Source organism: Natrix helvetica, assembly GCF_964273705.1.
Source record: "Natrix helvetica genome assembly, chromosome: 1".
Taxonomy (NCBI): Eukaryota; Metazoa; Chordata; class Lepidosauria; order Squamata; family Natricidae; genus Natrix; species Natrix helvetica.
Genome location: NC_138548.1, coordinates 241,155,666 through 241,181,821, shown reverse-complemented (window position 1 = coordinate 241,181,821; position 26,156 = coordinate 241,155,666). Strand labels below are relative to the sequence as shown.

Genomic DNA, 26,156 nt, shown 5'->3' with positions numbered 1-26,156 from the left:
GAAACTAATCAAGAAGAGAAGCAACTTAGAACTAAGGAGAAATTTCCTGACAGAACAATTAATCAGTGGAACAACTTGCCTCCAGAAGTTGTGAATGCTCCAACACTGGACGTTTTAAAGATGATGTTGGATAACCATTTGTCTGAAGTGCTGTAGTGTTTCCTGCTTAGGCAGGGGGTTGGACTAAAAGACCTCGAAGGTCCCTTCCAACTCTGTTATTCTGTTCTGTTCTAAAATCATTTCATCCAGCACACAATTTTGTGTTTATCTACTGTATCTTGATCTTAGCAATTCTTTCTTCTGTGGCCATCATTCTTCAGCCTTTCCTTTGCACTCACACAAACATACTTTGTGAGTAAGCTTTCAAATTCTGGTTCCAATACCTAAATTGCTTGAATTTTAGGAAAGCTCTTCAGCGCCTTGGAGCAACTGAGGACCAACTTTTGGAGAGTGTCCGGAAAGATGAGGCCCAGCTGGAGACAGTGTCCTGCCTTTATCACACCATTGCTCCAGATGCCTGGAGTGACCTTGATGCTCTCAACAGCTGTGTCCGTGTGGCTGTCGCTGATGAGCAGAAGAAGGTAGTGTGGGTGGAACAAGTGCCTCACCAACCTTTAGACGGGACTTAAGGCAATTGTTTCACCTGTGCCTAGGGGAAAAATGTGCTACTGTTTGCTTTAGCAGGAAATAGAACATATTCCAAGCCTATCAGCTGCATACTCTCCATTTAGAGAGTTACTATTTCTTTTCTCATGGTCTCCATCCTTCCTCATCCAACCTCTTTCAAACTGATTTTATCTTCCCTCACCATCCCTTTGAATTCCTGGCAACACATCCTATGCTGGCTAAATGTGGAGAGTGCCACACAAGCTGTTTTAGGTGGGATGTATAAGCAGAGGTTTGCTCTAATGAATTTTTAAAACTCTTGAGGTGGAGTTGGTACTCAAATAGAAATGCACGGAGACTAGACTGAACCATATGGGGCACACAGTTCCACATGAGCATACAGTATATGGAACGTTGAGCATGAAAATAATGGATGCATTTCATTTTTTTTAAATAAAAGAATTTCTCACAGAAGACTACCCTTGCATTGTTTTTAAAAAGTTATCACACACATTATTTAGCAAACTGAGCATATTTTAAGCAAATTAACATTCCCTGCATTGTATTAGTGCACAGGTGTCAAACTCGATTGCGTGACGCGACATATTGCCATGTTCCTTGCCTTTGTGGAGCTGGGGTGGGCAGGGCCTGCGCATAACACCTCCGGTCTGTGGCCTTCCAGTTTGACACCCGTGTATTGGTGTATTAAAATCCGAAATTGGACTAATAGAACTTTGCCTACACTTCTGTCACACTGAAACTCCAAATTTAATTATGTCTGTCTTATTCCTTGACATATAATACAGAGATTTAGCTAGCAGGTTTAGTATTAGATCAGGGTCAAATTCTCATTTGGCATATAGTTCACTAGCTGACTTTGTGACTGTCACTTAGGCTAACAGGGCTTTGTAAGTATAACATGAAGATGGGGAAGAAGCCAGGTGTAGTCTAAAACAAGCCTACCCTTGTTTTAATGAAGGAATAAAACCACTCACAAACAAAAAAACTAGTTAAGAACAACATTTCATTTCTTTATTGTATAAAAGTAGGCTTCAGCCGTATTACGCATATTCTGGAGAACTAGTTTTAAATTGGAGCAATTGCTTTGCAGATCTATACCACCCCTGCAGGCAAACCAAAAGCTGTTTCTAGTCATCTCAGTATTCTGTGGTAGAATAATGATGAAATGTGCAGGCTACAGAATCTAGATAAATATTCATTTCTCCTCTTTCAACTGTTTTTAAACTTGGCCAGTTTCTATCCCTGCCCTATGTGTAACAACTGATATGGGACCAGCCCAACTGTATTTTTGTGATACCACAATTTGGCCGAGGACACTTATAGTAGTGATCAACTCATCTCTTAAACTGGGTTTCTCCAGTTATTTTAATCTGGACTACAACTTTTCATCATTTTCACAGTGTCTGGCCATTATCCATTCTTACAGGGAAGGATGGCAATTGTGGCCATCCATCTGGAAGATGCTTGTGGCGTTCTTATGGCAGCAAATGTTCAAAACATATGGCATTTCGTTCTTGTGTGGAGGGCAAACACTTCCTTGCGTTTTTACTCCAATTCTTCTCTCAGGTGCAACTTCAATATTATTTAATTCTGCAAAGTTGCATCAGCACCAGCTTGAGTTGCAAATCTTTTCCTGTTGCAGACGGCTGAGTAACTGCCACAAAAACAGGAAGGCAACAAGAAAATCACAGCTCATTATGGAGTGGGCAACACCTGGGGACAGGCTTATCCTCCAAGACACCATCAGGAGCACATACCCAGGGGTCATTGGTCTCCCACTGCCACTTCAACAGCAGCCCCTGCAGCTCTTCAAGAGCATGTGCATAGCGTGGATCAGAAGCCACATTGTGGCTTTCGGTAGGATCAGTGCTGTGATCGTAGAGTTCCCAGCGATCCCGATAATAGTAGCTACGCAAAGTCTTATTCCAATGAGTTGGTTGCCCTGCCTGAGTTCTGTTCAGCAGGTCCTGGAACGTGGGTGAAACGTAGAAATCTTGATCAATGGGAAAGGCGGTTCGGTTCTGTAGATTGTGAATGTAATGCAGGGTGCCATGCTGCACAGCTCGCATGGGATAGTGCATGGTCACCTCATGCAGGCTCTGACTGGCAAACACAGTTCTCCATTTTGGCTCCAGTGATAATGCCGGCAGCAGAGACTTCCCAGTGAGCTGCACTATCTGCTTCCCAAACAGACTGTACCTGGGATAGGGCACAGAAAACCAGTCCAGAATGGTGGGAGTGATATCTGCAGAGAGAGAAGGGAAAGCTGAAGCAGAAAACATGCATCAATGGTTAGAGTGCAGTACTGCGGGCTACTTCTGCTGACTGCCGGCTGCCGGCAATTTGGCAGATTGAATCTCACCTGGCTCAAAAGTGGACTCAGCCTTCCATCCTTCCAAGGTGGGTAAAGCGAGGACCCAGATTGTTGGGGGCAATAGGCTGACTCTGTAAAACCGCTTAAAGAGCGCTGTAAAAGCACTGTGAAGCGGTATATAAGTCTAAATGCTATTGCTATCTGATGCAGAGGGAAGAGACCAGAAGGAACTTTAGGCTGCAGGTGTTACCTAGTATGGAACAATATTTCTAAGTCCTATAAAAAACAGCTGTCTCTTCCTAAGATTTTCTAGGTTACACCAGTTAGCTCCAGTTCTATACTTTCTACAGGCATCTACTCAATAGAATTTAGGCTCAGTAAAGATGGTAAGGTAGGGACCAATGGGTCAAACATCATATATATTTAGGGGTGTATCTCTACTCAGGGGTAAATTCAACCCAACAGCAGAAGCTTCTCCGATACAATGGCTAAAGGAGTTGCTTTAATGCAGACAAGAAAGAAGCCATAACTAAGCATCCCACAGAAATTTCTCTCTCTCAACCCAGGGTTTAAATCTTAAGCCACTTTTTTCTCCCTTTTAAAGTCAGGAAACTTTTGGTTCTTCTTGCTGATCCATGAGATTGAGAAGCGCTTGCCTAAGGTTTACACAACCGTTCTATCTGGTCTCAGCATTGTGGTTCCCTCCTTCAGCCCTTACACTACACTGGCTTCCCATTCTTCCACTTTGTTTCCCTTTTTTGCCGTTTGAATGAGGGAACAAGAAAAGGGAAATATGACCGAGGCTGCCTTCTGCCAACCACATGTGCATCTAATCACCTAGTAGGTGGGTTCCCACATTTGCCACGACTTACTTAACCACGGCTTGTTGAATAAACCCTATGTGTAAAGCCAGCATGTAAGACATTTAAGGGATTTATTTATTCCAATCCTTTAAATAAGTATTAAATAAGTACAAGTTCTGCATAAGGAACTGTTTGGAAGGGATTGTAAAACATAGCTATTCCTGAAAATATACTTGGGAAAGAGCCGAGAAGGACATCCACATAGACGAAACTGCCAGACATGTCAGCTGCAACCATAATTTCCCCTTCTCTCTCCAAAGAGGAAGATCTTCAGAAAAGGCTAATGCAAAGTGGAAAGTGTGTTATAGTTTCCTTTAGCACATCCCAGCCTCTTCCATGGGACAAACCCACCAGTTCATCTCTCAGCTGCTCTTACCCAGGAGGCTGATGTAGGCTCTGCTGACTTGGCCCCAACGCGAAGGATGCTCAGGAGATGAGACCAGGAGGGGCTCAGCTATGCCTGGCCAGTACAGGTTGGTTCTGCCACTGGGAAAGGGGATGCCGTTGTCTGAAGTATAGATCACAAGAGTGCTGTTTTGGAAGCCTGCATGGCGGAGCTCCTCTAGGATAAGGCCAAGGCCTGCAGAAATAATATACAATAAATATTTTTACATACATACATATTATAGATAGATAGATAGATAAAATCAGCAAAATTCTCCAAAAACACAATATCAAGACAGCCTTCAACACTGACCAAAAAATAGTCAACATCTTAAGAAACTCTAAAGACAAAATCCAGCTAGAAAACCAAGGAGTCTACGAAATACCATGCAAAATTTGCCTAGCAACATACATAGGACAAATAAACAGGAGAATAAATGCATCGCAGAACCCAAAAACGCAGTAGGAAAAAAAGAAAAAACTTCCTCCCTTTTCTAGCACCTTAAAGCTACAGGACATGAAATTAATTTTGAAGGAACCAAATAAATCTCCAAAACTGAACACCTCAACAAGAGAATAATTATGGAAGCTATCGAAATAAAGAAACATCCCCACAACATGAATAAACGTGACGATGCCTCCTGCCTGCCAGACATCTGGAAACCAGCCCTAGCCAACAAACGAACATCACCCACCACCCAAGCCGTTACAATACAAAACAACAATGCACACACAGCCTGCACCAATCAGCACCAATCTACCAATCATGATACAACCACACAGCCAATCAATCCACTTGCTGAAACGGGGCCAGCACTCCCCACCCCCCACCAAGGTTTGTAGAGGGACGGCAGCTCCGATCACGCTTTAAGCCAAAAACACCAGCCTGAAGATGGCGAGTGAGACCTCGCTGAAACGTTGCCAAGACAATCTCAATCTTACATGGTAAAAGACCTGAATACAACAAGACCAGCATGTATGTATGTATGTATGTATGTATGTATGTATGTATGTATGTATGTATGTATGTATATATATATATATATATATATATATATATATATATATATATATATATATATATATATATATATATATATATATATATATATATATATATATATATATATATATATATATAAAAATGTGTGTGTGTGTTGTCTTTGTACTGATAAATAAATAAAGGGAGACTAGGATAGATCTATTTCGAGCTAATTAGCTCTCATCAGCTAGCCATACCCATACTGGGATTAGAACCCAGGCTGTATATATCTTAGGCAGGAGTCTTAACCACTAAGCCACGGGTTCTCTTCTCTATTTGGGCATACCAGGGGTTGTAACACAAATATATATGTGTGTGTGTGTGTGTGTGTGTGTGTGTGTGTGTGTGTGTGTGGTGTGTGTGTGTGTGTGTTTGTGTTACAACCCCTGGTATGCCCAAATATGGGAGGGAGCTCACTCCTCCCTCTTTCTGTCCTTTCGGCTCATCACAGAAAACCATCCAGGCAGAAACCCATATTTTTATTTTTAATGTTGCCTTTTTTATATTTGTGTTGTATTTGTGCTGATAAAATAAAGGGAGACTAGTATAGATCCATTTCGAGCTATTAGGTCTCATCAGCTAGCCATACCCTTACTGGGATTCGAACCTGGGCTGTATTATACTCTAGGCAAGAGTCTTAGCCACTATGCCACAGGCTTCTCCTCCTTTATCAGCTGAGCCAGGGAAATAAGTATGTGTTTGTGTTACATTTTATCAGCACAAATACAACACAAATATAAAAAAGGCAACATTAAAAATAAAAATATGGGTTTCTGCCTGGATGGTTTTCTGTGATGAGCCGAAAGGACAGAAAGAGGGAGGAGTGAGCTCCCTCCCATATTTGGGCATACATATACATATATATATCTATACTAGTCTCCCTTTATTTATTTATCAGCACAATTGCAACACAAATGGAAGCGCAGGCGCACCTGCATGCCGGAAACGAGAAGAGCAGTCGCCTGATGCGCATGCGTGCCCGGCCAACTGGTCTTCTGGTTTCTGGTGCGCACATGCATGTCATCCACCTGGTCTTCTGGTTTCTGGCATGCATGCATGCACACAAAGACAAGCTGGCCAGTGCACATGCATGTGCCAGAACCTGGAGGATCAATCGCCCGGTGCACATGCGATGGGAAGATGATCTTCCAGTTTCCAGCCCACACATGTGCACTGGCCATTTGGTCTTTGCATGCGCATGGATGCCCGAAACCGGAAGACCAGTTGGCCGGTGCGCTTGCCATAAACCGGAAAATAATCTTCCCGGCACGCGCATGCGGCTGCCCTTCCATTTTCTGATGTTTCCGTGCACATGAAGATCAGCTGGCCGGCATGCCAGATCCCAGAAGAGCAACAGGTGATGGCTCATATGCCCGGACAGATGGCTATGCATGCCACTTCCAGCATGCGAGCCATAGGTTTGCCATCATGGGCCTAGTAATTAGAAGACTGAATCATAGGCCTATCTCCAGCATGAAAACTGGCCGAGTGACTTTGGGCCAGTCATTCTCTCTCAGCCCAAGTTACCTCATGGAGTTGTTGTTGTGGAGAACATAGAAAATGGGAGCATTAGGTATGCTACCTTGAGTTGTATAAAAGATGCAAATAAAAGCTACTAGATAGTAGTTGCAAGGCTACTACATGTAAGAGCTAGAAAGACTTCTTAGAAAGACTTCTTAAGAGTCCACACAGTGAAATGCACAGGTTTCTAAAAACTAGAGTTGTATTCTTTTTTTTTAATAAACAGATGATGATTTACCATCTGCTCTCTCAGAACTACAGTAATACGTATGCCTTTATGTGCACAAAGCAAAATCAGACTGATTCTTAAGTATATAAAAATGAACCATCATTAATCATTAATTAAAGGTCTTGATCCCTTTCAGAAGTACCAAGCCCTTTCTCCCACTCCTGTAGGCAGAACTACCTGGTTCAGTAATCATGTACCTTGGTCCATGCGCCCAACAGTTGTGTATTGAGCTGCCAAATCCTCACGAGCAGCTGGGGTGTCTTGTACAAAATAAGGGACCTGAAGGCCAAAAGGAGATACAGGAGATGAAGCTAGAAGCTACCCTAGGAAAGACCTTTAGGTAACAAAGGTGAATTATTATGACAAGTATTGCCACTTGCAGGTATTGCTGGAACCCAGGTGGAAAAGAAAATCCTAGACCTCACCTGCACTTGATCTGGATGGTAGAACTCAGGTTTCCAATCTGGGATCCAGCCCATTCCAGGCTCCCCATTGCCAAATTTCTCACAGAAGACTCCATACTGCGGCTGGGAATGACCACAACGATGGGGATCATGGAAAGCCACGTAAAGGAAAAAAGGCCTACAGGTTGAAAAAAAAAAGGGCAAAAACACAGTTAAGGGTTCTTGATAATGCCGTAGCAGTGCTTCCTCTGCACTATTTAAAGCAAAACTTTGGATGCTTCTAGCTTTGCTAAGTTCCATTTTCACCTTCTCCATACCCCCCCACCCAAGTTTGGATTCTCCTTGATTTTAATCCTTTATCTTGATATACAGAACCATTTTATTTCCCAAAACATTCTCTTGGGGTCTCTGCTGGGTCTGCCGAATATGAGTGAAAGACGGGTCCGAAAGGCCTGGTCCTGGATCTGGATATTCCATGGAGACTTAAGGAAGGGATCATTCCAGTACTGGATCTTACTTTTCATCCACACTCTGGAGGAATTTCCGAACAAGCAATTTGATTCGGGTGATATTTCTGCCCACTTGCAGGACAGAACTGTTTTCCTCAGTGTAGGCAAAGTCAAAGGGATATACAGCCTCTGGCCCAACGTGCTTCTTGCCAATGATTCCTGAAAGGGACGAGGAGCCAGAGTCAGTCAAAAAAAGGATAGTAATATTAACCTGTGAGTTAGGATAGTGCCCACATTACATGTACAAAATAGACATAACCTTGGTATTTACAGGGGCAAAGAGGGATGGAAGGATTCTACGCTACTTACGTTCTTTCATGAAGCTTAACAGAATGATGGGCATGTAAAAAAAAATGACAATCTAGCTTCAGAAACTAAAGTGGTGCAATTTATAATGTGCTATGAAATTTATTTATTTGTATCCCTCCTTTATTATTTTTACAAACAACTCAAGGCAACAAATATATCTACTGTATTTTTCGGAGTATAAGATGTATCGTTTTTGCTCTCCCCCCCCCCAGGAGCACCCTGCAAGCCCCCCCCCAAGGTTTTTCATGCCTTTTTTTAAAAAAAATGGGCCCGTTTTCGCGAAAAACGGGCTGTCTTGGGGAGGTTTGCAGAGTACAAAAACTTTTTTTTACCCCTTTCGGAAAGCTGTTTAGTTAGAGTGGTTGATGAGAATTACATTGATCAAGTGCTGCCCCAGCAGAAACAAAGTTTTAGGTGCTACAGGTTGTCAGCTATTTCCTTCTCCAGCACATGGAGAAATACACCTGGAAACATCTACCTACCTACCTACCTACCTACCTACCTACCTACCTACCTACCTACCTACTCTCTCTGTCTCTCCCTATCTACTGTATTTCTCTCTCTATTTTTCTCTCTCTCTCTCCCTACCTACTGTATTTCTCTCTCTCCCCCTCTATATACCTATATACCTACCTACCCCCTCTCTCTCTCCCTACCTATCTACTGTATTTCTCTATTTTTCTCTCTCTATCCCTCTACCTACCAACCAATCTACTCACTCTCTCTCTCCCCCTCCCTATCTACTGTATTTCTCTCTATATATATTTCTCTCTCTCTATCCCTCTACCTATCTACACTCTTTCTCTCCCTCCCTCCCTACTGTATTTCTCTCTCTCTATTTCTCTCTCTCTCTATATATATATATCCTTTTATCTACCTACCTACTAACTACTTTCTCTCCCTCCCTCCTGTATTTGTCTCTCTTTCTCTCCCTCTCTATCCCTCTATCTACCTACCTACTTTTTAAAAAAAATGCCTCTTCAAAACCTGGGTGCGTCTTATACTCTGGTGCACCTTATACTCCGAAAAATACAGTAATACTCCTTCCTCCTCCTATTTTGTCTACTACAATAACCCTGTGAGGGGGGTTGGACAGAGACAGAGTGATTGGCCCAAGGTCACTCAGTTGATTTTCATGGCTAAGGTGGCCATGAAATTTGAACTCAAACTCTCCTAGTTTCTAGCCTGGTGCCTTAACTACTAGACCAAACTGATTCTCAGAAATATTTTTCTCCGTTGGAGTTGGACTAAATGAGGCAAAAGCATAATTGAGGGAGGCAATTCAAAAGACAACCTTCCCCCCACCAAGTTTTTTATTTTTTACAAATATATCAAATCTATGTGTGAACAATGTGGTACCTGTAGTGGGTGTCATACATTCTGATACAAGTAAACCTGATAAAGTTAATCATAATTATTACATTCAATCAACTTATGTTTATCTAATAATAATATACTTTATATTAGGTTACAATCTATCGTTATTCAATTATTCCATGTTTTCTCTTGTTTTTACTTTTATTTTATTATGTAAAAATGTATACACTAATATTCCCCCTTATTTCTATCACTTATTCTAGCTTTAGTCCTGTCACCCTTTATTAAGACAACCTTTTTTCTAATGGCCTTATCAGCACTGACAAAAAAAAATTGGAAATAAAGCATTAAATAAGAGTAATGTAACGTTCTGTTGATTTTAATTGAGCAGTTAAATCAAGTGTCTATTCTGCTTTCGACAGCAACAACCAGCTGCCTCAGAATTAATATATGCAGCATCTCTTTTTAAAATAACATTTATCATTGCTAGCATTTTCTTATTGGGCTGCAAAGGAGAGAGAGAGAGAGAGAGAGAGAGAGAGAGAGAGAGAGAGAGGGAGGGAGGGAGGGAGGGAGGGAGGGAGGGAGTGGGAGAGGGAGAGACTAAGTCTTTCTTAAACTTGCAGGCTGTCTCAACCAAACCCCAAACAGAAAGAGTTCCAGCTGATCTGAGGAAGTGAAAGAAGGAGCTGTGCTCTCCTCTGCTTACCTGTCCGTATCCCAGCCTGGTTAAGCAACAAGGGGAGGCTCCGGACACTATCAAAGGAGTTGAAGTGGTGCACATCTTGATGCAATCCGTACATCCCATTTTGGTGCTGTGGTTGGACAGAAATCATTTGCAATAAGGTGGGATCCACAGTTTGGTGGCAATTGTAACTTTCAAAGGAAAGGACAGAATCAAGCCATGGCATGCCCTCTGCTCCCATCTGATGTGTGTTACCTGAGGCAGGCCCGTCAAGAGGCTGGCCCTGCTGGGGGAGCAGCTGCTGACAGAAGTGAAGGCATTCTGGAAGATCAAGCTCCGCTGGGCCAAAGCATCTAGGTTTGGGGTCTTTATGACTGTATTGTTATACACACCACTCTCAAAACCACCATCGTCCGCTGCCAGGGGAAGGAAGAGCACAAGTCAAGGGGTGAGATCTGTATTCTATTCCTGTTCCCTATGAACATTTGCTACAATCTTCTGGGATAGTCATCCACAAAGCTATTGTATTTGTGGGTGGAAAACATCTGGAGGTTGCTGGAACGTGTAAAACCATTGTCTTGGCTGGGGCAGAGTGAAGTTTTGTAACACAGACTTAAGGAGATTTCAGCCTCTGAAATTCAAAAGTGTTGTGCTCCAGGACAGACTCAAGTCATTTATCCAACCAATGCTATTTTGAACACAGAGCATTTTTGTCTCCCGTTAATGTTAACATCTAATGTTTAAAAAGCTTTTGCCCACCATGGATATGATTGATGCAATATCTTTGTGATTCCCGTGTGGATACATAAATTTGAGGGGTAACCGGCAACCACTGATTGAAAACCACAACCCTGAACCATTGACGGGAAAGAGTGTAACTCTGTGAAAATAGAATATAACGTGTGCAAAACTCAGCGAGCAGTGAGCAAAAAAGGAACAAGAGCCCTATATTGCATTTCAACCCAGGAAGCCTGCAATCAATCACAGCCTGCAATCAATCACAGCTGAAAAGGGAAACTTTTGGCTCCTGAGCCATGTTATGGTTCTGCAAAAACATAGGTCCCACTAATTTAGCTAAATGCACACAGCACAAGCTACAAAATTATGTGGAAATACATCCCACAGCCCTGTTCATTCTGTCACACGTTTTCAAAATTTTCTTATATTTCAACAATATTTGGTTCTTCATTCTTTCACAAGCAATAGCTGCGACCTGGCACCATAACCAAATTGCTCAAATGCCCATTATTGTGTCATTTAGGGTTCATATGTAAGCTATTCTTATTTCTGGCAGAATTTGTGGCAGACTTCCCACCATAGCTCAAAGTCTGCACCTGTTGAATATTTGCCTGTCCTATGGAAATTTACTAACCACAAGGAGCTCAGTCTGGATAATATGTGGAAAACAAGAGTCCATATTTGGAACCTCTCTTCCTGCCAACCCAAACCAAGAGGGGTGTGACTGTGACACAGAAGAGTGTATATTACTCTCCTGTAGAACACAGAGGCGAACACTGGCCGTCCCATCTTCTGAAAAGGCAGAGGTTCTCTATTCAGTTGAGTTTATCTCATCAACACAATCATGAAGCTGTCACACAACAATACTAGAACGTTTTGTCCATGGCTTCTTCTTCCCTTCTCCCTTTTCGATTTCCCTATAGCTCTGGGGTTTCCCGATTGCCTTCCATCCAAATATTCCATCCAAATATTCAAGCCCGACTTTTACCTTGCTTCAGAACCACCCGAAGTTTGCTTCGGCCAGGGGTGTCCAAACTTGGGAACTTTAAGACTTGTGGACTTCAACTCCACAAGTCTTAAAAGTTCCCAAGTTTGGACCTCCCTGGCTTAGGTGATCCCACCTTCTTAAAGCAGCTCCCAACGAAAGCCAAAAGTGGGCCAAGCACATCGCGCCAGGGATCCCAACGCAGAAGGGTCTGAAGTGCCCCCCCCCCGGATTGGTTTGCTCACCTACAATCAGCAGGACGTTGCGGGGCCTGGTGGGGCCGCCCTTCCTAGCGTTACAGAGCCCCAGAAGGAGGAGAGCCACCACGCACCTCTGTACGGGCGGCTGCATGGCAAACTCGCCTCGCCCGGGCCTGCCCCGGGCAGACGGTCCCCGAACCGAGCAACTCTCGCATTCACCGCAGCTGGAGACTAGGAAGGAGCTTAATCACTGCCCGGCTCCGCTTCCGCTTCCACGGAAAGCCCGGATCACGTGAGCCGAGAAGAGTCGGGACTCGGCCGCTCGGAATCTGGGGTTAATTTGGGTTTTGTTTGCCGTTCGATCAGCTTGAATTGAGGAATTCGAGGAATTAGACATCGACCGGCCAACATGCAGGCGCCCTCCGGAAGGGGCCGCTCGGTATCTTTGGAGAGCTGATCAGATGGTGCCTGATAATATTCCACAACCATCTTTCATCGCGACCCAGCAGGACCTCTTAATGTAAGTTTTCTCTGGTCTTGATGACTACTAACTCCTCCTTCCCCGCCTAGCCTTGCTCCTCCACTTGGGACTCTCCTAAATTACTTTTTGTTAAAGATCTCCTAATTTTAACTCGATTGCCCGATTTGAGCGGTCCTTGCCCTGTTTTTCATTCCAGCTCTGCCAAGTGCAGGAGTGCACAACAAACAACGGTACAGCAACAGCTGGGTCGCAAATATTTAAATACAAAATATGCTTAGGTCCGTGTCCTCTACGGAAATTAGAAGAAGATGTTGCAATTGTTTACTGTTAAGGGAGGGACAATATTATGTTAAGGCGGGATCCTTTGTTCCTATACAAAATGGAGAATTGGTAGTGTCGCCTAATTGCTATCCTATTCCTTTTCCAGGACGTGTACTGCTAGTTTGCTACTTACTCCAGCAAAACCATTTGCTATGACAGCTGGGTTTGCCTGTGACTTTGCCTGATAGTGCTTTGAGGAGGAGGACTTTGAGATGGTAGATCCCAAGTGAATCAGTCTGAACCACAAAGCATCCAGCCATGTCAGAAAGAAACCAGGAGCGTTGGGAGCAATGTTGCAGAGCAACTGCAAAGAGATTGCCGGTGCTAACTTGGCTTCCCAAGTATTCTCTGCAATGGCTACAGCTGGATCTTATGGCCGGGCTGACTGTGGGGATGACAGTCGTGCCACAAGCTTTTGCTTATGCTGTGGTGGCTGGTCTCCCCGTGCAGGTGAGGTTATTCATGCAACTGTGGCTATACTTAACATACCATTGTATTTGTACAACTCCAAAGTACACCTCCTAAGTCAGCATTCCCATTAGCAGTGGGACTGGCCTTATTGCAGAAAAGGTGCCTCATCTAAGTGAAGAGGAAAAGGATCGAAACTGAGTTCAAACTCACTTCCTTTTTTTAAAGGAATGCTTGGTCTGACAATACCATTTGATGGTTGCAGGAAAGATTAGACTAGTTTTACTGGATGCCACCGAGGGCAAGGTCAGGTGGCTGGAGGAATGGATGTTTGTGAAAGAATGGCTATCTTTTGTGTTTTAAGCTTTAGCCTGGGAGCTGATCATTAATTAGGTAGCGTCTTCATTTATTCATACAAGTGTATGATGCTTCATATTTAGTACTCTTACAGAGGGAAAATCCACATGTGTTATATCCAGATGTGTTTATTTTCTCACCTATCCTAGCCAAATGAGAAATTGCAAGTGGGCTGTAACAGGGACATGGCAAAAGGTGATAGAGAAGTTGCTGTATAAAATATCAAAGTCAAAATATTATTCCAGATGTGGGCAATGTGCTGCCCATTGCCATCTGCCTGGTTATCCCTTTTTTTTTTAAAGGATTACAGGTAATTCTCGACATGGCCACAATTGAGCCCAAAATTTCGGTTGCTAAGCGGAACATTCATTAAGTGAGTTTTGCCCTACTTTATGACCTTTTTGGCCAGAGTTTTTAAGTGAATCACTGCAGTTGTTAAGTTAGTAACATGGTTGTTAAATGAATCGGGCTTCCTCATTGATGTTGCTTGCCAGAAGGTCGCAAAAGGTGATCACGTGACCCCAGGACACTGCAACTGTCATAAATATGAGTCATTGCCAAGCATCTGAATTTTGATCACATGACCACGGGGATGCTGCAATGGTCATACGTATGAAAAATTGTCATAAGTCATTTTTTCAGTGCTTTTGTAACTTCAAATGGTCACTAAATGAACTGTTGTAAGTCAAGGACTACCTGTATTTAAAAATATTAATTGAGAAGCTGGTACACTCCTCCTTTATTTTCTACAATACCTTTATGCCCTTGTATATGTACAGTTGTTTCTCTGGAAAGGCAGTGCTTACTCAGAAAGAGAAAGATAAACCTAAGCGATATTAGTAGATTTCTAGAGCTATAAAAGTAACAACTTCTATAGTTTTCCCTTCCGGTAAATGAGTATTTTGTCTCTGGCCAAGTCCATTGTGGCAGCCATTTTGTGGATGCCCACATTCCATGGGAAGTTATTTTGAGATGATGACTTTTTCTCACAGACAAAGCCCTACATACATCTACCAGCCCGAAAAAGATTGCTTGCCCTAGTTATCCTCTGGCAGATATTTGTTTTCAGAGTTCATTTTCTAAAGTGAAACTGCAACTATGTTTATAATTTGACTTCAGCTTTCTTTTGCTTTGCAAACCTGTGAAGGTAATAAATGTGTAGATGTGTTATTTTCTCATTGCCTTTTACATTGTGACTGTTCCCTAAATAAGACAGTTGCTAACCGACAACTGCCTGTACTCCTTTTAAAAATAATTCAGCAAATTTTCCGTTAAACGCAATTTGTATTTTGTAGGCCTTTCATAACCTTTGTGGTCTTATTGGCTTACAGTCCTTCAAGTACTATGACTAGTCTCTGATGTTGCTTTCCCCTCTCCTTTGCAGTATGGTCTCTATTCTTCCTTCATGGGTTGTTTCATCTACTGCTTTTTGGGGACCTCCAAAGATATAACAATTGGCCCAACAGCCATCATGTCCCTCTTGGTTTCTTCCTACGCATTCCATGATCCCGCCTTGGCCGTTCTCCTCACCTTTCTTTCAGGTTGCATCCAGTTAGCAATGGGACTCCTCCATCTTGGTAAGACTTGGTTGCTTTTATATTGGTTTTCTTAGTCCACTGCCCTGTTACTATTATTGGCCAAAGAAGATAATTGGGAGTCAAATGTGACCAAAAAGTAGAAATGAGTTCCCCTGCTTTTGTATCCTTCACTTTCTATAAATTGCAGGGCATTTTTCCAAATATCTGTGCAAAAGATATGAATCCTTGAGTTCATTGGGGTATCTGCCAGATAAGTTAGTACAGGATTTACAGGCTCATTCAAACTCTCTTTTATTAAGGTGATTTATGAATTATTCTTCACCTTCTGGTAGACTCTGATATTGTCTGCTTATATATATATATTGAACTGGCTGTCCATGTGTAATTATGAAGAGAGATTCACAGATGCTTCAATTAAATGCCAGGTGTACTCTGTTTAAAGTACTTTGGGATGGCAATGCTTAATGAGATGAACTCCATAGTAAAAGAACAACTCCATAGATTATGCATTCAAATCATCTTGTTCTTCCTAACTTAGTTTTGCATTTACAGCTAAATGGACAGGTTTCCTCCTAAAATAGGACTTGATGCATACAAGAATCCTTATTTTAAGTAATAGCTGGAAATAATCTCTCTCTCTCTAGACCCCAGCTTTATCTAGCTACCGTGTTTCCCCAAAAATAAGACAGGGTCTTACTTTCTTTTGACCCCTGAAATAAGCACTTGGTCTTATTTTCGGGGAGGTCTTATTATTTTTGAGGTGCAGGAGGAGGTGAGTGTGGTCACCTCATGGCTGCTGGTGTGTTGCAATATTTTCGGGGAGGTCTTATTTTTGGGGGAGGGCTTAGTGCATGTGCTCAAAAGCCCGATTGGGCTTATTATCCAGGGAGGTCTTATTTTCAGGGAAACAGGGTAGTTGTCAGGTGGTTTTCTGCTTTAGAAAGAAAGGCTAGAGATCCTATAAAGAAAAGAGAAGAGGAAAGTGTCTGAGGAATGGATAAGAAATCCAGCTGGTTTAACTCCCAGGTTGAAATAAAAGACTAAGGAATTTTTTTCTTTATTCCTGGCAGGTTTCATTTTGGACTTTATTTCGTATCCTGTCATTAAAGGGTTTACTTCAGCTGCTGCAGTCACCATTGGCTTCAACCAAGTTAAGGTAAGCTATCTCTGTCTGCCCTTGGCCATTACATTACAATTTTAGGTGAAGGAGCTTCTGTAGCAGTGGTGGGTTCCGGGCGGTACGCCCTGGTACGGGTGTACTGGTGGCTGCTGGGAGCAGCGGTCACTGTACCGGAATGGTGTTTTGGAGGACCCGCCAGCCCGCTCACGTTCCTTACCTGTATTTAAGCCAAACGGGCCATTTGTGCACATGTGCACCGTACGGCGCCTGTGCGACCTCCACCGAGCAGCTGGAGCATTGCAGGGCAGTGGGTGGGCTCTGTTGCAGCGTACCGGTCACGATGGGATCCGGAACCCACCACTGTTCTGTAGGAATAGGATAGAGGCCAGACCAGCATATTAAGTAAAGGTGCTTGTGAGGGAATGTAGTGAGGAGGTAGATGTGTGTGTGCGCATACATGTGTTTGTGTGTTCCAGAGGAGTAAGACCAATTTGACCATATGTGTGAGAGAAAGAGGGTGAAAACAACCCCTCCCTAATAGTTCACAGAGTATATTGTAGATGGATATGGTAGAGTAGAATCTTGCTCAGTCTAGCAAGATTTTGTCTATAGACGTGAAACAATAACGAAATCAGCTTGGAAGAATTGCCATATGTCATTCTTAGTTTGGGACCTGACAGTCACACTGACCTCTGATGGTTGGAAAGTTTATAGGAGATTTTAATCATGAGAGAAAGAGAGAGAAGGTGTGTGTGTGTGTGTGTGTGTGTGTGTGTGTGTGACACTCCAACATTTCTGCAACTACTTCTTTAAAACTATTGAAAACTGCCCTTAACTTTGTTCTGTTTTCATTTCCTACTTCTTCGTTTGAAAAGCAAAGAGCTTGATCTCTTGAGCTTTCCAACATTCTTAAATTTATATAATTGCAGAGCTCTACAGCTTCCTTTCCCTCACACCCATTTTCTCTAAGCATTGCCGAAGATTGTGCACCATTGAATTCTAGGTCTCTTATAACATCAATATTTCCTCTGTGGTTGACCACAGTCAACTATTTGCAAGAGGCTGAGATGATAGCAATCACAGATACAGTTCTTCTGCTTGTGAGCATCCAAAAAGAAGCCTTTTTGTATAGAAGGTTTTGCTTCAGTTCACTAAAAACATTTTCTGGCTTATTACATTACCAAAATATTGGTGGAAGCTGTCTAGGCCGTCCCTTTAGATTCATCATGGTTATTAGACCCTAGCACAATTTTTAAGAATATCAAAATCAAAAAGTGGGGAATAAAAGAACCAATTAGAACAGCATAATGTTTTAAAATTTACAGATTGGCTGTTATGACTATATATTATATTTTTATGCCAAAAAAAGTCAAACATTTCACATGTATAAAAATACCATCTTTGTACTTGCACGAACTTTAGTATATATGCTAAAAATGGTTTGTAATTAAGTTGAAAGATTTACTAATGTGTATCACAAACCCATGTTTCTTGAGAAGCTACCTAAGTTGTTCTCTGATACAGTATCAAAGACTAACTTGTTTCAAATGGCTTCTGGATTCATTTCATTCATGTAGTATACCCTCCATAATGTGTGTGTGTGTGTATGTGTGTGTCTGTCTGTGCGTCTGTGTGTTTGTTTTATCAGTTAATTTCTTGTCTGTGTTTAATTTTCCATAGACACTTCTGGGTCTGCAGCATATTCCAAAGCAATTCATCTTACAAGTGTATTATACCTTTTACAGAATTAGTGAGACAAGGTAAAAAAAAAAGTGTTTATCTCTTTTTTTTTTATTTCTCCTCTTCCTGTTTACAAAAAATGGAAATTAGTGCAAAAATAGTATGTAGAATTGGAATCTGGAAATTATAAACATTTTAGAGTGTTACATTTCAAGATCTTTAAGCATTCGTAAACCCGGAAATTGTGCGAGCTCAAATATTGCATAGGGAATCTTAGAATGGAGCTAAAACCTGGAATGCTGACGAGTTTGGGGCATATCTGTTTTTTTCATCACACCTCAGGGCCAAATATTTTTTTTCAATGAGGGCAAAGAATACATGAACTTAAAACTGTAGAAATCGGAAAATAGCCTGACAAACACCCATCTGATCTTTTTTTTTTGCAAGAAAAAATTATTTTTATTAAGCAAACAACACACACAAAAAATCATCATCTTACATTACATCTTGTAGAAAGTGTGTCAATTGGTTACAATTAGCTTTCGTGCATCTCTTCCACAGTCATTACTTATATTCATATCAGATGTCAAAGATTCTTAATGAGTCTTACTATCAACATAGTTTAGTTCTCATTTGACTGAAGTTGTTGTAGTGTCCTTTTGCCTAAAATAATCCATAGTTAAAAACACAACCACCTGATGGCATTTCATTAGTTATTACAAAAATCATCCAATAACCTTAAGCCTTTATAACATATTCTAAATAGAGATTAGTTGATAAAGTTTCTAAGCCTTTTTTCCCCCCAAGTCACTATTTACAATTTGTGTCCAGGTTCCTTTTGTTATGGTAGTACATATATATATCATTAACTGTATCCCTTATCATTATCATTCCGTTATTAGTTGTTATAGTTAATATTGGTTAACAGAAGATCCTTTACTGTTTATATCCATTTTCTTCTCATCAAACTGACATATGTGTACCTTATTGCCATTATTGATTATTTATTTAACATAACAATCTAAAAGTTACTAAATTACTACTTACTAATTATAAAGCTTAGTTAATTTTTTGTTATCAACTTTCATATATCCAATAACATTACACCTTTATAACATATTCAAAATAAGGATTAATTAACAAAATTTCTAAGCCTTTTTTCCCGTCACTGTTTGCAATTTATATCCAAATTCCTTATGTTAAACCTGTACATACATACATACATACATACATACATATATAATTAACTATATCTCTTATCATTTCATTATTATTGTTGTCATTAATATTTGTTAACAAAATCATTTACGAAATTCCTTTACTGTTTATATCCACTTTCTTCTCATCAAGCCAACACATATTTGTACCTTATTGTCATTATCGATTATTTATCTAAAAGTTACTAAATTATTACTTACTAATTATAAGATTTTGTTATTTTTTTGTTATCAACTTTCATATATCCAATAAGATTACACCTTTATAACATATTCAAAATAGGGATTAATTAACAAAATTTCTAAGCCTTTTTTTCCAAGTCACTGTTTGCAATTTATATCCAAATTCCTTATGTTAAATCTATCTATCTATATCTATATCTATATCTATCTATCTATCTATCTATCTATCTATCTATCTATAAAATTAACTATATCTCTTATCATTTCATGATAAAAGTTGCAAGCACTTCAATCCACAAAGTGTAATTACAAAAGGAAAAAAAGCATACTATCCAAAACAATCCAATGCAGGTCAATTTCGCCACTTACTTCTTCTGCTTAAGGATTTAATTTAGCATAAAAAAGGTTTTTTGGGGCAGTCTTTTTCAAAACAGAAAGGATTCCTTACCAGATGGACACACTTTCTCTTTCCATTTCTTTCCATTCCTGAGCCGTCTCAACTTCATCAGCCTAGCTGCCTTTTGTCGTCAGCTTGAAAACCTTCTCTTGGATCAATCAGGGACTTTGCGGAGTCCCTGAGATCAGCAAGACGCAGTCTTCCTGTTCACCGTCTCTTCGGGATGTTCTAGGTCCGATTGGACCACCCAGCGGCAAAAGTATCGGCGGTGGTCTCGGAACATTGAGACCGCACGTCTGTACCGTCGCAACGCTCCTCCACTCATCTGATCTTTTATGGTTAACTGGGCCATTTTTGAGTGGATTATGTTTACTTTGAGGTTAACATTATTGTTCTTACAAAACTTAAACTATATATGCTTACAGGATACGTTGAATGAACAATGAATGAAATCTGGGCTTAGGTTTTTCAGATTTTTAAATCTCACACTTCATATTTCCTTTAGTTTATTAAAAATCTAATTCACCAGCAGGAAAGCATGTATGTTACTTCAATATAAAAAAATACAGGTATCTTGCTGGATGAATAGAGCGATGCACAAATTGGAGAAGGGTCCATGCTTTAAAAAGCAAATAGGATGGAGGTATTTTATCTGTATAGAGTTGTTGTAGACCAATGTCACGATTCTCTGCAGGGCTGGAGATGCCATCCTTGGGGTCTGCTGCCTAATAGTCCTTTTGGTCCTGCAACAAATGAAAAAAAGCATCCCCGGGGCCCATCTGATGGAAACCTCGCCTGTCAGAATCAGTCGATATATAATTTGGACAACAGCTACAGGTTTGTCTGTCTTGTCCTCTAAGCAAGTGTTTAATTTTCTTCTTGGAAGTATTTTTGTAAGGTCGTGTCACAATTATGGAATCCATGCCTATCGTTTGACTATGCAGAACTTTATTTAAGACTCTTTTCCTTACAGCCCGTAATGCTCTTGTGGTTCTCTCGGCTGGTCTTGTGGCCTATTCTTTCCAAGTGACTGGCTCCCAGCCTTTCAGCCTGACAGGAACGATTCCCCAGGGACTCCCTCTGTTCCAGCCACCCCCATTCTCCATCATCACACCCAATCAGACTGTTGATTTTAAGGAAATGGTGGAGGTGCGTATTTCTTTTCTTTTTTTTATGTTTTTGTTCTGCATTTTCCAAATATTAAAATCGCAATTACACTTTTACAGCCTTCCGTTATCGGTATATCTTTTTTCTAATTTCGGGTTTTCCATTTTACAAGATAACATTTTACAATGTTATCTTATACGTATTCCTCTTTGTTTCATAATTTCTCATTTGTACAATATATACGTGTATATACAATATTTACATCTCTATTACTTTCTAAATATATACCATCTCCTTTTATTATATTTTCTATGTGTTCATTATGCATTGATTTTACATCTCTTTTCAAGCCAATTATACCACCTATCCCATGTCTTGTAGTACTCTGTTTCCTCTCTGTTAGCGTATTTCTTTTTTATTGGTTCAATGTCTGCCTCTCTATTTATGTCAGCCCTTCTAGATAGATCAGACTTAAGAAACCAGTGCCATGTAGTTCAGGACTACTTTTATTGTAACAGAATCTTGTACATCTGAATGCACTCTCCCTACCTCTTTATCTCTGTGTAAACTAAGGAAGGTCTTGTTTGAGAAGTTTCCTCGGTTTATTTTCTTAGCCTGGGCTTCAGACCCCTTTTATCTGACCACTGCTTTGGAAGCAACACTGCCTCCTGTCCTTCAAGGCCATTCCTTATGCATTATATAGTTTGATCACAACTTCACAAATAAATACAGTTAAACTTACAGCAGATTTGGTTTTAGCCACTCTCAAAAATGAAGCTGTAGAGTTTAAACATATTCATCAATATTCATCAATACCTGTTACAAAAGTCTTTCCTTTTTTTAAAAAAAATAGTTCTCATTAAATTGGTCTCATTTTTTAATATATACTGAAATAAAGTGTTGTTAGCACTGTGAGCTGTAATCCACATAGAATTATTTTTCAGGTAAGGTTTGCATCTTAGTACTTTTGTACTGATGGAACTTGTTAGAATGGAGAATGTCATAATTTTACAGGAAAAGTAAGGTTTCTACTCTTCAGTAGAACTCCAGACTTATATAAGGTATAATATGGAAGAATTTATTTGAAGGATGCATAGAAATATTTTCAATAAGGTACATATTTTCTGCAGTTTATGTGTATGTGATGTGCTACTTATGCTAGTTTGCTTAAAGCACAAATTATTGGTTAATCTGAGAGCCAGTTTGGTTTAGTGATAACGTTTCCAGAACACCAGCAGGGTAAGCTACTGTGTATAAAAAGAGAACAAGCCCCATACTTAATAGCATTGATGATGTTACCTCATTGGGTTATGAAATGTCTGCAAGGAAACAATTAGAGAGCAGCAGGGACTCCACAATTCAACCCTGAACTTCATATATTCTCTTCCATTGTATTTGTGTAATTTGATTAATGATAAGATACTGAAATGGATTTCTTCTTAGGGTTGTGGAAAGAACTGGGTTCAAAGCCCAAAATGTATCCAGCTTGTATGGGGAGTGCACAGATAGGACCTCTTAGGAGCACCTTAAAAACCACGCTTTCTCCTGGTCTAGGGTGGTTGCCCTCCACATTTGATGCACCATCTTGAAAAAAGACATGTTTGATTTAAGATATTCTTTCCCAATCACATAATGTCTTTTGAATCCATATCTCTGCACAGCTCTAGGATTTACTCTATCTCTGTTACATTTCCTCCATTGGTATTGGACATTCCTTTTGTGGCCGTAGTTCCCTCTTCTTGATCAAAATTGCAGTGAAATACAGCTTCCCTCTTGCATCCCTGCAGGCCATTGGACCTGGCTTGGCGGTGGTGCCTCTCATGGGACTGCTGGAGACAGTTGCTATTGCCAAAGCATTTGGTAAGATCATTATCTTGTTTGCGCCTTGAGGTGCAGGGAGGGAGGGAAGGAAGGCAGGACTATACTTCCATGCACACCTGACACCTGAAATGAAGTTTTACTGCTATTTGAAGATCACAAATCACAGTAAGGCATAGTCTGTTTCACAGTGGATTATTGAATAAATCACATTAGCTGGAAATGGAATATGGTTGACGGGCCCTACTCAGACTTGGTTATAAGATGGATGGCTATATAAATGTTTTAAATAATGTAAATAAATAAGTAATGTCACAATATAACAAAATCACAGGGATGTGTGTGTGTGTGTTGAAACTATAGTTAAGAGCAGAAATGGTGCATTTGTGGCTCTCCTTATATTGGGGAATGATAGCTTCCAATCCCTGCTAGCATAGACTGAGATGACATAGCTTGGACATGTCAGCAACATCAGAAGGAAACTGACAATATACCCTTGGACTAAAACATGAAAAATTTCTTAGACTAATAGTAATTCAGTGTAAGAGGTAGCTGTTTTCTTGTCTCTTCCTGCTTTGAAGGGATAGAAACTGTCAGTGGAAGGATTAGGTAAAGAAACTGAATACCTGGAACTGTGAGTGATTTTTTTTAGTCCATATTACTCTGCAGTGTAAATTTCAAAGTCCCTAACTAGCTTAGTTAGGATGATGGGTAGTTATATCAGTTATACTGCTTTAGGGAAGTTTTCTAGGATCATCTACTCCGCATTATGGTATTTGTATTAGCTTCACTTATCCTTGCCTATAGTACCTTGCAAACTTCTTTTCTGTGGAAAATGTTGTAATAAATTATTCTCTGTCAGATCTGTATGTAACGTTGCCTCTTTTTTTTTCTTACTAGCCTCTCAAAATAACTACCAGATTGATTCCAACCAGGAGCTGCTAGCCATGGGTAAGGATTTTGCACAAATGGCTTGGTTGCATTTGACTGGATGAGGAGAAGCTAAGCCAAGTGGGAATGAAGCAGGAAGGAGTGGGGGGGGGATTCTGGGAAATGTAGTTCTCAGTTGCAGTTATTCTAATTAGGGGGTAAGCAGAAAGAATCTTTGGAACTTCATTGGTAAAACCACAGCTTTAGAATTTTGGGTCCACAGAGTTAGAAGGCATGTTGTGGACTAATCCATGCTCAATGTAGGAAATCTGGGGGAATTGGGGAGAGTGATCCTAAGCCCTCTAAGAGCCCAGGAGAGAAGACAGCGTCTTGCAATCTCCCTGATTCTGTTCCTGCTTTTCTTTCCTGATACACTCTAGGGTTTACCAACCTGCTGGGATCTTTTGTCTCATCCTATCCAGTCACAGGAAGTTTTGGCCGGTGAGGAAAACACTTCCTTTTCTCCACCCCCCCCCCCCATCTGCTGCATTTTATTATAAAGTTATTTTTTCCTTATTATTCAGATAGGCATATCCATTCGAGGAACCCAGCTGAAGCTGGGTATACATTTTAATGTTAAAAAATGGTTGTGAGTTAATTAACAAGGTGAGAAAAAGGTGGTGCTTGAGGCCAATTTGGGAAGCTTCCTATATCTTTTTTTTTTTTAAGGAACAAGAGGAAGGATGATTTACCACGCAAAAATTGTCTTGTCTTGGAGTTGCACTTTGGACTGAAAACATTTTTCCATACCTGTTCACAGTCTGGGGGTGTGATCTTACTCTGTTTGGCTGATTATTGACACTGAGGATTTTTTGTTTTTTGGCCAAAAATCACAACCTTGTGTAATATAAAGGAGAAATATATACGTGAAGCAGTGGAGGAATGTGGTTGTGGACACAGCAAAATGAAAGGCACGTTTTAATTAGAACCTCTTCATTTTTGATTTTTAAAAAGTTGCTTTTTTTTTCTTTAGCCTCTTCCACTTAATTTAGTCTTAATCATAACATCCAAACTGATCATTGAAGAATGTGAGGAGAAAAATATGGGAAACATAGCCAACCTTGTGGAAAGGGCAATAGGTTTCATGCCTTTGATATTTCTAGGCTTAAAACAAGGTTAATCCTTTTGCTTATAATGGCATTGTTCACTTTGCAGGACGGCAGTGAATGCTCAGACTGGTGTATGCACTCCTGCTGGAGGACTAATCACAGGTAGGAAAAAGAATAATGCCTTTGTTGGAGGAGAATAAATTGGAAGCAGAAGATTATAAATGGCAAATGTGCCAAGAGAAATGTTACTTCTGTAGCTCTCCTTCTTTTAGTAAGCCTGTCCAAAGAGCCCCTGAAGACACGTAAATACTCCAGCTAAAATGCATCAAATGTTATGTCTATGGAGAGTCTCCATCACCAAGTCATGGTTGTCCCAAAGGTGCTTTTTCAAGAGGCAACTGGACTTTCTGGTTTTTCTTTGAATTTTCTTGGATGAGAAATGAAAGTTCTTCAAAGAAAAACCCAGAAAGTCTAGTTGCCTCTTGAAAAAGCACCTTTGGGACATCAAATGTTATGTACAAATATAGATCCTTGATACACAACAGGGAAACATCTTAAAGGCTAATATATTCATTAAGGCAAGATTTTCCTGGTTCATGGTCTGCTTCATTAGATGCCTGGAGGAAAAAGCAAACACACACACACGGTTTTCAAGCGAATGGATAATAATTCAACAGAAAAAGAAATCTAAGTACAAGTAATTACGGTGATAGTTACTCATTTATGCTGGATGTTCTTAACACGTTCACACTGTTGCTGGGACTTAATAGATATAGTCTTGCATTGGTGAGCCCGTGAACACATGTAGCTATTTTAGTTTATGGAACATAATGTCAAGTCTCATAATAAGTTGCAAGCATTTGGGATTCACTGATTGAATTTATATGCCACCAAATGTTTCAAGTTTCTCAGCAGTTTACGAGTATAGAAAGCACACAGTAAGAATTCAAACACCTGCGGTAAGCCCCAAAGTAACCCACCCAAAGCAGTAACAGCAGGCAAACTAAATTAAATAAACCAAGATTGTTAATATGGCAGTGATGTTCATCTCCCAAGTCACTTGGAATAGTATGGTTTTTCACCAGTTTCTGGATGGCTGCCACAAGTTCACTTCTGACTCTTAGTTGTTCTTATCACTTCACTTCATGGAAAGCCTGTGGCATAGTAATGCGTCCGACCCTGCTCTGCCACCCAACTTAGTTGGAGCTTATTGTGAACTTTGCATTTTATCTCATAATATGGATGTCTCTTTTCTTTTATAGGGGCCTTAGTACTCTTATCCCTAGCGTACCTTACGTCTCTTTTTTACTACATTCCCAAGGCAGCACTGGCAGCAGTCATCATCTGTGCTGTGGCTCCAATGTTCGATGCCAGGATCTTCTGCACATTATGGCAGGTTAAAAGTATGAGCATGGATATCTTT

General features: G+C 40.5%; 3 protein-coding genes across 7 annotated transcripts in view; 2 read left to right on the top strand and 1 right to left on the bottom strand.

The window, feature by feature from the left end:
- Window positions 1-1,080, top strand: part of CARD14 (caspase recruitment domain family member 14) — a 34,837-nt gene extending 33,757 nt beyond the window's left edge. For both annotated transcript variants that reach the window (XM_081935743.1, XM_081935744.1), the window contains one exon: window positions 404-1,080. In XM_081935743.1, the coding sequence (XP_081791869.1) occupies window positions 404-629 (226 nt within the window). In that variant the 3' untranslated portion in view covers window positions 630-1,080. The remainder of the gene's footprint in view (window positions 1-403) is intronic.
- Window positions 1,081-1,613: 533 nt separating this feature from the next.
- Window positions 1,614-12,311, bottom strand: SGSH (N-sulfoglucosamine sulfohydrolase). The gene is made up of 8 exons (XM_081935749.1): window positions 12,173-12,311; window positions 10,460-10,620; window positions 10,229-10,334; window positions 7,902-8,052; window positions 7,406-7,562; window positions 7,178-7,259; window positions 4,181-4,384; window positions 1,614-2,872 (listed from the first exon to the last, which is right to left on the bottom strand). Exons 1-8 carry the CDS (start codon window positions 12,276-12,278, stop codon window positions 2,313-2,315), a joined length of 1,527 nt encoding a protein of 508 aa, XP_081791875.1. The 5' UTR covers window positions 12,279-12,311; the 3' UTR covers window positions 1,614-2,312.
- A 195-nt stretch (window positions 12,312-12,506) lies between these two features.
- SLC26A11 (solute carrier family 26 member 11) overlaps window positions 12,507-26,156 on the top strand; it is a 28,031-nt gene continuing 14,381 nt past the window's right edge. For 2 of the 4 annotated variants that reach the window (XM_081935747.1, XM_081935745.1), the window contains exons 1-12: window positions 12,507-12,647; window positions 13,036-13,379; window positions 15,079-15,271; window positions 16,303-16,388; window positions 18,033-18,112; window positions 20,524-20,666; window positions 20,803-20,978; window positions 22,724-22,796; window positions 23,655-23,705; window positions 24,065-24,125; window positions 24,840-24,895; window positions 25,996-26,136. In XM_081935747.1, the coding sequence (XP_081791873.1) occupies window positions 13,188-13,379; window positions 15,079-15,271; window positions 16,303-16,388; window positions 18,033-18,112; window positions 20,524-20,666; window positions 20,803-20,978; window positions 22,724-22,796; window positions 23,655-23,705; window positions 24,065-24,125; window positions 24,840-24,895; window positions 25,996-26,136 (1,252 nt within the window). In that variant the 5' untranslated portion in view covers window positions 12,507-12,647; window positions 13,036-13,187. Of the gene's footprint in view, window positions 12,648-12,692; window positions 12,839-13,035; window positions 13,380-15,078; window positions 15,272-16,302; window positions 16,389-18,032; window positions 18,113-20,523; window positions 20,667-20,802; window positions 20,979-22,723; window positions 22,797-23,654; window positions 23,706-24,064; window positions 24,126-24,839; window positions 24,896-25,995; window positions 26,137-26,156 lie in introns of those variants that run through there. The other 2 variants (XM_081935746.1, XM_081935748.1) reach the window with 2 other exon arrangements.